Source organism: Dermacentor silvarum, chromosome 1, assembly GCF_013339745.2.
Source record: "Dermacentor silvarum isolate Dsil-2018 chromosome 1, BIME_Dsil_1.4, whole genome shotgun sequence".
In the NCBI taxonomy this organism is placed as follows: domain Eukaryota; kingdom Metazoa; phylum Arthropoda; class Arachnida; order Ixodida; family Ixodidae; genus Dermacentor; species Dermacentor silvarum.
Window position 1 is genome coordinate 99882709 of NC_051154.1, and position 11452 is coordinate 99894160.

Here is an 11452-nt window from a genome sequence, read left to right on the forward strand (position 1 = left end):
TTAAATTGTGTAATTCGTTCCTTTTCTGCTAAGCTAACGCTGGATAAGAGCTGTGGCAACCATATTTCGCATGCATGCATCTGTGTGTTTTTGAGATATTCATTGACTGCAAATGACTGAGAAATACCAACACCAAAAATTGGATTAGTGTTGAAACATTGCAGGAAAAAAACAGAGGAAAGGTACTGTAGCTGCCATTGAAACTAAGAGGTAGGGCAAAATAGGCAAATATTGTGTGCTTCATGGTACTGAATGCTGATTGGGCCATCTTTAAAGATATAGCTAATATCTCTATTTTACACTGTTCACAGGACAGCAGTAGATGATCTCTACGGCCAGTTGCGGAGCCTTGATGAGGATGGTAAACGCAGTAGTGAGCTGCTTCGACGGATATCAATTGTGTCAATCTGGTTTTGCACCACGGTTGTCCTGGCCTGCCTTGTACCAAACATCAGCATTGTCATCCGTATCATCGGCTCCCTTGCTGCTACCTTCATTTTTGTCTTTCCTGGTATGTATTACAATGCATGATCTTACAGACTTGCTTAAAGCCACAAAATATGTCTATCTAGGTTCACAAGATCTTGTGTTCAACAATGTTCTGTATATGTTTCTGTGCATCATACTAGCTGACAAAGGAAAACTTGTCTTGCGAAACCCTTGACAGGGTTCGTGCAGGTCCTTGAAATCCTTGAAAACCCTTGAATTCAGAAGTAGCATTTTCAAGGCCTTGAAAGTCCTTGAAAATTTACAGGTCCTTGAAAACCCCTGGAAAACGCCTGGCTGCGCTGAAATCAGTTTCGGTTTCGAAGGGCCTGGCTGCGCTGCGATCAGTTTCGGTTTCGAAAGGCCTAGCCGGATCCATATCCAATCTATCCCTTTGTGTTCCTTTTGGAAGTTGCATCGTTCTCTCTCGTAGCTCGAACGTTCGGCGTGGCTTGTGCGGCATGTAATGTGTGCGGTCGAAAACTGCATGCAGTGACTGTGATTCAGAATAATGCCTGGTATATGCAAGTTTCAGTGCTCGTGGCTGAACAACGACAGTTATTGGCATTGGCTTGCACCGGACCCGGCGGATTCACATCGGGCGAAATGCAAGCCTTGCGCGAAAACGTTCGACATCGCTGCTATGGGAGAGTCGGCGCTGAAAAGTCATGTGAAAAGCTCCAAACACAACTGGAATGTGAGAGCAGCAGTGAGTAGTACCATGGAGAACTTCTTGGTGCCTTCGCATAGCGAGCAGTCCGTGCACCCAACTGCAGTCGACGGTCTTGGACAATGTGTGCAAGAAGCATGAGCTAGTGACTGATGCAGAGATTTTTTGGACGCTAAAGGTAACTACATCGCACTATTCCTGCAATTCCTGCTCGCAGACAAATGACTTGCTCAGAAGAATGTTTCCTGACAGCAAAGTTGCCCAAGCCTTCTCCTGTGGAGAGCAGAAGACAAAGTATGTCGTGTGCCAAGGTCTCAGACCTTGTTTCTTAAGTTCCCTCCAATGAGAGATAGATTTGTGCGATTACTACTTTGTCCTCTTCGACGAGTCGCTGAATGACTACTTTCAACAGAAGCAGATGGATATCCACATAAGGTACTGGGATGCATCACATAAGGTCGCCACACGGTACTTCACGTCCGTGTTCATGGGCCATTCAAAGGCCTCTCCCGCTAGAGAAGGTCGTTCAGCTGTCAATGGATGGACCGAATGTGAGCTTGAAGGCTTTCAGGCTTGTACAAGAACACCTGCAGCAGAATTTCAAGTTCGATGTTTAGATCTGAGCAGTTGTGGCCTGCACACAGTTCACAACGTGTACAAAGCAGGTATTGCAGCTAGCAAGTGGGGACTGGATTTCCTGCTTTCAAGTCTAAACACATTGTTTCATGATGCCCCCACTCGAAGGGAGGATTTTACAACTGTTACTGGGCAGACAGTGTTCCCGCACAAGTTTGTTGCGCATCGGTGGGTCGAGAATATCCCAGTTATTGAACGCACTTTGCTTCTTTGGTTTGCTTTAAAGAAATACCTGGAATCCGCAAAGAAGAAGGAAGTGAATCTTCCAAAATGTGCTTCCTGTCAATGCCTGTCTGACTTTTGTGCTGATTCGTTAGTGCTGGCAAAGCTCAACTTTGCTCTTGGAGTTGCCATGATGCTTCAGCCTTTTCTTGTGGCATACCAGACCGACAGGCCGTTGCTATTCTTTCTGTCAAAAGACCTTGAAGGTGCAGTGAGAAAGCTGGTGACAAAATTCGTTAAGTGCTCAGTTCTGTGCTCGTCAAAAGGCATCACCGGCATGCTTAAAATTGACATGGACGATCCGAAGAACCACATCCCACTTGAAAAAGTGGACGTCGGCCATGAAGCCAAACAGATTCTGAAAAGCTCTGAAGTAAGTGCAAAAGATACATTTACAGTTAGGATGCAGTGTAAGGAGTTTCTTGTCGCTGTAACAAAGAAGATTCTTGAGAAGAGCACACTACGACTTCCCCTAGTAAGAGGCCTTGCTTCACTGGACCCCAGACAAATGTTTTCAAAGCCAGATGAGTGTCTGGAAGGCTTCAAGAAAGTTCTGAACTCACTTACTGCAACGAAAAGGATCAGTGATCATCAGAGAGACACTATACTCGCACAATATGCCAAGCTCCTGCAAGAACAAAGGCACGACTTGCAACAGTTTGAAAGGACTTCAAGTTCAAACTCTTTCGGCAAGTTTTTCTATGACCCCCTGAAGATCAGTTCGTCATACAGTGAACTCTGTAAAGTTCTTTAGCTTCTGCTTGTCCTCAGTCATGGACAAGTGAGTGTAGAGAGAGGGTTCAGTGTCAATCGGCAGGTAGCTGTGGAAAACATGAAAGAACTTTCGTACATTTCGCAACGAATTGTATGTGATGCTGTAAACCAAGCAGGCGTCATCCTTAATGTAGCAAATCACAAAAGGAACTCAAGGCATCTGTCCGTTCTGCCCGACAGCACTACTGAGCTTTTTGGGAAGCCAAGGAAAAGCTGGATCTTGAACATTCGATCCAGGTGAAGAAGCGCTGCATTGATGAGGAGGTTGAAAGTTTGAAAAAGAAGAAACTGGAGGTAGCGGTTGCTGAATTAACTGCTTCAGCAGACAGTTATGCAGAGAAGGCAGAGACTACGAGTGACCTCACATGAATTATCAGATCCAACAGCCTAAGGAAGTCTGCCAAACGCAAGGTGCAGGAAATCCTGATCATCGACCTCAAAGTCCAGAAAAAGCAACGTCAGCAACTGTGAGCATTGAACAAGTGCTTGTTTGCTCTATATTTCTCTCAGTTCAACATGTGGGACATTACGACACATGATGTTATTGTACTTTTACTGTCTAAAGAGAAGATCCTCATACAGTGTAGACTGCTTATAACGTAAGTCGCTGGAGTCGCGAATAACCGCACTATAAGCGGTACCGCACTATAACCAAAGCAACAATTTTCAAGGCCCGCACATATGCAAATTATGTGCACCGAGGTGCCACGCATATGCGACAGTCGAGGAATGCGGCTAGAACGTTTGCATTAAATTTACAGTCGAATTTCGTTAATTCGAACCAAATCACGCGGCGGCGCCTCCGACCGGCATTGCTCCGGCACCGCCATAGAGTAAAAGCTTAGGAGAGACCCCTCAATGTCGCACGCGAAGGGGGAAAAAAAAAAAGAGGCGGAAATTTCATCCTCTCTCAAATGGCAAGGTCGCCGATTCTGCGTTGAACTTCGGCGAGCTGGCGCCGGACCGGCTGGAGCGGCGGCGCGTGCACGGCGGCGGGCGCGCACGGTGACAGTCGAAAATGAGGGAGCTACGAGGGAGGGCAAGGGGAGCCACCGAAGCGGCGGAGTTGCCGAGGCGAAATCCGCTTCCCTGCCGCCCTCCTTCCTCACATTCCACGGTCTCCGCATGCGCCCTTCGCCGTGATGTGCCGGCGCTGCCCGCTCCCTGAAGTTTCGTTTACTGCCATTATCGTGAAACGAGCGTTGGCAGTTTCGTTGCGCTCGCTCGCTATGCGCGCCGTGATGTTTCACAACTCGCACTCAAGATTTTGGTTTCAGCCTCACTGGCTGTTCGTTCGCACCACGTGCCCTTCTCCTCCACTTCGTCTCTCTTTCTTCCTCGAGCACTCCTTGGGGCGCCCGTTTGAGGGAAGCGTTCGCCGTCTCCGCTGACTTCCATACTCTGTGGGTTCTTGGTGTCTCACAGGAGACCAACCACCGCGGGTTCGAGCTTAGCGAGCCACAGGGCCGCGTCAGCCGTCGCCTCCAGCACCGCTCGTGCGCGAGTTCAGAGGCCGCAAGGGGCTACCGAGCGACGCACGCAAAAACACAGTAAAGCCCTGAGTTGACGGAAACCGTTTACTGAAACCGTCGGCACCAGCACTGCACAAACGCCCGCACGGAGGGGAGCCAAAGGGGTCCCGCACCAGGGCGAAAATACAATAACAGGCGCCTATAGCTCGTCGCGGCGAGAGCACAGGCTCAAGCTGGGACACGCCGCTAGGAAAAGTCCCGGCGGCTATGCTACTTGCTCTGGCGATAACCAATGGGTCAACTCGCGAGAGCAAGGGCAATATCCTTCGGCTTAGGCTTTCGGCAAGTACGGCTCGGCGGGGTACGACCTCGCGCGAGCACTAATGGCACCGCTCGTCGGCTTATCGTCGGGAAAGGATCAGCACAAAGTACGCGCTCCCCGCACGGGCAAAGGCACCGTGTGCGAGCTCCAGTCCTAGTCACAAAGGTGTCGGCAGACGAAAGGAAAGCATGAACGTACCGTACGTGCGCTGGTCCCGGAGAGAAGTGCACGCTTCGCCGCTAGCAGCCGAAACGTGCGGCCGCATGACGTCAGCGCCCCGCCCTCACCGCCAACCGCCGCGTGCGCAGCGCCACCGCGGGAACCGGTTAGGCGGCGCGGGCGGGGAAGGAGGCCAGCGGGGAACGATGGCGAGGGATGGCAGAGCCCGCGCAATGGCACCGGCACCTCCCTCAATCCCCACAACTCCCAGGCAGCCGCACTGTAACCGGTATTTCGTTTCCCGCAACTGCACTATAAGCGATACGTGTATACATGGAGTGCTATGGAAAAATTAACGGGAGTCTGAAAAGACTGCACTATATCCGGTCCTGCACTATAAGCGGTTACGTTATAAGTGGTCTATACCGTAATATGTTTTCTTGTGCTATAAATAATATATTTTGATGCATTGAAACTTGTATTTTGTGGAAGTAATGCTCTCAACATGGTCCTTGAAAATATACTGGCTGGGCCTTGAAAGTCCTTGAAAACCCTTGAATTTTTTTTTTTTTCGATACCAGTATGAACCTTGCTTGAGATCACACAAATCCGCCTCCCTCAAGTTTTGATTTTCTCTTCTATTATACAAAGGCATGCTCAAGGTAACAAACTTCAAGCTAAAGCTATAAAACTGAAGCATGGTTCACGTCCTCCCTCTCTTTCTTTTTTTTCTCCTTTTCTTCTTCTTTATACACTATCAGCTCAATAATATGCTTTCTTGGTGGAAGAGGGAGCCAGAATACTTTTATATTGATTACATTGTTCTATCCATTATTGCATGTACTGCACTATGAATCTCTATGGGGATTTCAAGGGAAATTTCGCTTACTTCGTTATATCCTGTTTCGTTATAGTGAGGTTTGACTGTACATTAAGACCTCATTAATTCAACCCTCGTTAATTTGTAAAATTGAAGAATTCGAACTCTGTGCTTTGATCCCGGAAGGCTTAATGAAATCAAACCTTACTTAATGAAATCAAACTCTCATAAGTCGCATGTATATGGCCCCACACTGATTAATTCGGACAACTCTCGGATCTCAGCGAGTGCCACAGATAGGTGGTGTCCAGCAACGTCTATAACGTGTTTCTGGCTCCCACAATCGCTTCCACCGCTTGCAGCCAGTGAAAGCATTGCCTTTAACCCTTTAACTGCCACTACCGAGATAACTCGTGAAACCACCCACGCACACCCCCTGCTACTCCCGAGTATACTCGTGTTGCTTTTTAAACTCACTCCCTGCCACTCCCGAGACAACTCGTGCAAAAAAAAAAAATTGCATTCATGTCCCGTCATCCATGGAGAGGTCACCTAAACACATAGAACTTGTAAATTAAATTTTTGACAACAGATGGAGTGCACGTGTTTACACCCACGTCGCTTCGTCTCGGCAGAGCGCAGCAGCCATGGCGAGTCAGCGCGCCACGTGTGTCCACGCTTTGACGGACGAAGAAATTCAAGAACTGCTGATGAATATCCTTACATGTCCTGTGGAGTATCATGGTGTATTACTAGCATGAAATTTCCACTGAACCAACGTGAAAAAAATACCCGGCAGGGGGTGCGGAGCAGTCAGAAAAAAAGCCCGGCAGTGAAAAGGTTAAGATCTGCATCTGTTTATCCAGTGGGCGCATCATTGGGGCGTGGATTTGGACACCAACTCCAGTAGAATCTAGATGACGCGAATCTCCTGGGACGACGCAAAAATTTGTGTTGCCCCAAAATTCATAGCACCCAAAAACGTAATAAAATCTGTAAATTTAGCGGTGACGCGGCAATAAAATGGCCGACTTGCGTCATAACTTTCAATCATTTTTTTATCTACTTTTTTCCGCAATTCTAAGGCCTTTCTTCATCTCATGATGAAATATTTGGAAGGAATACGCAGCATTATGAGAAAATTACTCTTTTGGAGTGTTGTCTTCGAAATCGGGAAAAAAATCCGGCTTTGGGAAATGTTATCGCACTGCAGGTTGTGCGTTGGCTTTCCGTTGATGCAGTGGCGCCATATTGGTATCGCCGTAAACATGAGATACGAGATTCAGATAGCTGCAGCGCTGTATTTCTCCATGCATAAATACAGTGCTGCGAAAAAAAAACGAACACAGACAGGGAAAAGTAGTGCTGCGATTCATTACTGCACTCACCGGGTGCACAGGGAGCGCTCCTGTTGGCTGACACAAGTTTCAATCACTGACGCGCTTGTTTTGCCCACATTTTGGCAACAGCGAGCTGTGCACTTCGCATGTTTCGAAGCTAACATTTCAAGATCTGCCTGGTTATCGATTTTCTTTTGTTGCTGCGTTCTTGCTGCTGCCTGGTGGCTATAAGGACATAATTTGCGCAAGATAAGGCAATCGGGCATTGAAGACGTGGAATAAAGCGCTGAAGCTACCAATGGAAGCTAATGCTGCCGGTCTTACTGACACGGTAACACTTTGTTGCTTGGGATTGCTGGCTCCTGATAAAGTTGCAAGGCATTTGAAAACAGCCCACAAGTTGGCTGATACTGCAGAACGATTTTTTTTTTTTTTGCAAGTGGAGGGGGGATAGATGGACACGCGGGTTGGAGTCGTTGGTGAAGTCAAGGAGTGATGAAGGTTGCCTTGGCAACAGGAATGCAACCGGCGCATCAACATGGCCGCTCTGCCTGCCTGACCAGCAGCTTGTTTCAGGTGCTACCGGCGTTACTGGCGCACCGGGGCTGGTTCTGCTGGGGATCGCGCGATGGCTCGATTGTTGTATCATCCGCCACAGTGCGAAAAGCAATTTGTAACATTAGAAATTTAGCACATTGTAAGCTAATGGACCTGGGCCAGAACTTCGGAAAAATTCGTAGCGGGCATGATCGTATCACCGAGATTCTACTGTATGTGCAACTCAAAAGAGCAAAAGCGATGCTAGTGTCCAGCTGGAATGAAGCGGCGGAGTCCGCATCGCCCTAGTTATCAGTGGAAGTTGTACCTGAACGATATGCCCGGAAGACTTCGTGCCTATTTGTGCCTTTATAGCCATTTTTCTCGCATTTACCGCCGTGCATAACAGCGCATTGGACGCGTGCCTTCATAATTGCGTAGTCACCATCTTGCAACGGCTGTGCTTGCAATGTCACAAACACAGCGGAAGCTGTAGAGGATTTACAGCGCCGGATACATCTTGATGGACGGACGATCTGTTGGTGTCCAGGTCACTGGTAAAAAATAATCGGGGTGTGCGCACATTTGAAAAGCATGTCTTGGATGAAAACGTGCGCCGTGGCTGCGCTACAAAGGGAGTCGTGAGGCCTTTATGCCTCCTGTAAAGATGCCTGCCACGTGATCCGAGAAGCTGGTTCCGGCCCCTCTCCTCTTTCCTCTCCACCACTGTCAGCTGCAAATGCTGGTTGCGGCGACCGCTCCAAGCTTGAGTCAAGCTTGAGCCTCTGAGATTATAGCGGCATCTGTTGCAATCTTGGAGACAGAACCCGTGTTCTCTGGCTGAGACATTGGCCAAGCCCGCGCTGGCCCCATAGTCCTCACTTCTGCCACAACAGGAAGTACTGTCAGTCACAAGCGCAGTTTCTCTGCAACTACCTTGAATACAGGAACCTTCGCTCCAATGGGAAAACGAGCTACGCAGCAAGCGTCCAGTAAAGGAGGCATTGAATGGATTCACACGATGGATGTGAATCGGATTACTTCAGCAGCTAGCAATCACACAACACAGAAGGACATTGTGGACAGTGCAGCCCTTGCATTGGCAATGGCAACTGAGCAAATGCGACCGAACCGAAAATTTCAATGAGGATTTCGCTCTCCGCCGTATCGCAAAGTGCTTCACGCAGACCGAGGGAGCGTTGCGGGAACGAGTGACGCATGATCATGATCAACATGTAGGGATAGGGAGAGGGTGGGGTTCCCTAAGAGATAACGAAACTTTAAATGGCGGGGAACCTTGCCTTGAGGTGTGGCTTCACAGAAATATGCACCACACTGCTGTGAGGCTACACCTCAAGTCAAAATTTGCATATAACCCGCACCCCTATTTTGCTGTTCAATATTTTTAATTTTTTGTGCAGGTTATATACACAAAAATACAGTACTTTGAAGGGAGACATGTGAGAGCGATTCGTGGCTGCCATTTTGTAACCCCCAAAGGGGGCCGAGGCTGGCCACTGGGTTTGGCTGCTTATTTGTGTAGAAGTCAGCGGCCAAAAATTGGAGAGGGTGAAGGCTAAGGACAGCCTAAGTTGCAAGCCAAATTTGATATCAACCCTGTTTGTTATTTTCGATAGAGAATACAGCTTTATACAAATATACGATAGCAAACTCCCTGCCATCAAACTTGCTGACAAGTTTGCCACTAATTCGGTCCCTCTAGTCTTGATCGCTTTAAGGACTTTTAAGGCCCATGGGCCACAGTTGGAGGAACACTTTGTAAAATAGTCATATAAAAAGGTACTTCTCAGAGCTAGGAGGGGAGCTCCTGCTTGACGTGCCAAAAATCGAACCACCGACGCGCGATGCGCCGCCTGCATTGCCGGTTGCCGCCGCTACCTCGGAACGACAGGTCATTCTGCGCCCCAAATCAAATGCAGTTCCCATCCAGCTCAAATGCTGTGCTTAATGTAGCTGCAATCCGCCTTTTTCATGGCCCGATGGCGCATGTGCCCTGCCCTGGCGGATTAGTCTCGAAACGTTTTGGCAAGGTCGCACGCGCGGCCGTGCCGCCCCATCTCGGGGAAACGACCCCCGAAAAAAAAAGAAAGCTCTTGGATGCAACTCGTGCCGTGTACCGCGTTGAAACAGCACTGGTAGCTCAACGGCGGTGCGGTACCGAAAATGTGCGTAGCGTAGAGCTGGCTTTGGTACTGCGACGGGCTTTCTTGTCGACGGCACCGATAAAATTACCGTGCCGACCATCGTTCGACCGAACCCCAGGCGATAGGCCGTCGAACCGATAATGCGATAGTCGCAACGCCTTCGTTGGTATATATAAATAATTGCGCTCAAAGTGTGTCAAAACATGCCTACGAAGTTGAAATGCGGAAGCTTCGACCCTCTCAAGCCGTGCACATGAAGTTTGAACCAATGTTGAATGTGTTCAGCGAAGGCCCTGGCGCCATCGAGTTCGTGCCCACGCTACCGGCAGACCTGTACTGAAAAAGTAAGCAAGTTAGGACGAAGGAAACTGCTTTAATAGTTCAGTTCTGGCCTTAGCGATTTAAAATAAACTACTGTTTGTTTCGCACGGCGCGTAACAATAAGCTGCAAGCGGCGATACAGCGCTGTACCCAACGGCTGTGCCAACATCTGTACGTCACCGTACCCGTAGGCTGCCGGTCGTATTCGCAATGTAGATGGGTGGGTTTTGTACGTGTTTGTATGCTGACACATTTCTTAATTCCTGAGATTCACTGTTTATCTCTGCGTCAAACGTGAAACAAGAGGCAGTACATTCGGTACACCAGCATAAACAGCCGCCTCGCTCAGTTATATACCAAAAGTGTCAGCGATGGCATCCGCGTTTTTGCGGGAGAACAACACGGCCTTTAAATGATCGCACAGTTTTCTCTAATAACGCTTTATTACACGCGCAAACTAAGTATAATGAAGTTAAAGAAAAGCGAGAATCAGTATTAAATAAACAGCCCAATATTTGTAATAAAGTCGCCGTTGTTTAAGTGGCTCAGCTGCTCATACTGACTCGTCTCACGGTGGAACAACGCGGCTCATATGAGCAGGTATGTTTTATTTGACGTTTTGACATTTGTTCATAGCAGCGATGCACCTATTCCCCAATTTTTGACGCTAACAACGATCTGTGGCTGTAGATGTCGATGTAAATCAAGTGCACCGCTTTGCTAAATCCGTCGCGGAAGTCTGCGCACTCGAAAACTTCTTATTTATGCGAACTGTCCAAGGAATTTTCAAAGAGAATCAGAAAAAGCGAAGTGCCAAGTGCAGGAGTCAGCCACAACAAACTCCAAATCAACTGCGACGGCATAGGGAACTCAGCGTGCCTTTATCGGTCGTACTATAAACAAAACAGCGTACTCGGGCCTACTCACCCTATATATATATATAGTTGGTGAGAGCTACATGGCTTCCAGGAACGACATGCTGCACCGCAGAGGCCATTAATAATTATTTGAGATCCACAAAACGCAGACCCGATGCGCACTCAACATGGGCGCAGGTTCACAAATCAACCGGCGAAAGCCCCGGCACCCTTCCAAAACGTTTCTAGCGGCGTGCGGCAGAGGGCAGCACAGGAAAATGAAAAAGGTGGATTCTGCTGAAATCCTGCGCTTGTGTAGTTCAAATGCAGTGCTAATGCAGCTCCACTAACGTGAATCCTGGAAAAGTGCGAAGCAATCAAGCGCTTGTGAGGTGGTGGCACCCTCTCTTGTGCTGCGCTGGTACCAGTCTGGCGTTTTGGAACCGATTTTAACGATTTTCTGCTAATTAATGCGTTTAATGCTTGATTAGTCCTTTTTTAAAAAATATTATGAATCATGTTATGGCGTTTTTCACTGGTCGATCTGGAGCAGGATCTGGAGCGGGTTCGCGCTTTTCACTGGTCGTTTCGGATCAACTCGCTCCGCGCCGGATCGCTCTCACTTGCTCTGCTGCCGAGGCGCGGATTCGGGCTGAAATGGGACAAAAGGA

At 48.4% G+C, this 11452-nt stretch overlaps 1 protein-coding gene across 3 annotated transcripts in view; it reads left to right on the forward strand.

Annotated features, from left to right (window-relative positions):
- The window catches only part of LOC119433473 (putative sodium-coupled neutral amino acid transporter 7), a 531279-nt gene that overhangs the window by 18041 nt on the left and 501786 nt on the right, over positions 1 to 11452 (forward strand). For all 3 annotated transcript variants that reach the window (XR_007468143.1, XR_007468144.1, XM_037700708.2), the window contains exon 7: positions 312 to 511. Coding sequence is in view for 1 of the 3 variants with exons in the window: in XM_037700708.2 (XP_037556636.1) it covers positions 312 to 511 (200 nt within the window). In the remaining 2 variants the exon portion in view is untranslated. The remainder of the gene's footprint in view (positions 1 to 311; positions 512 to 11452) is intronic.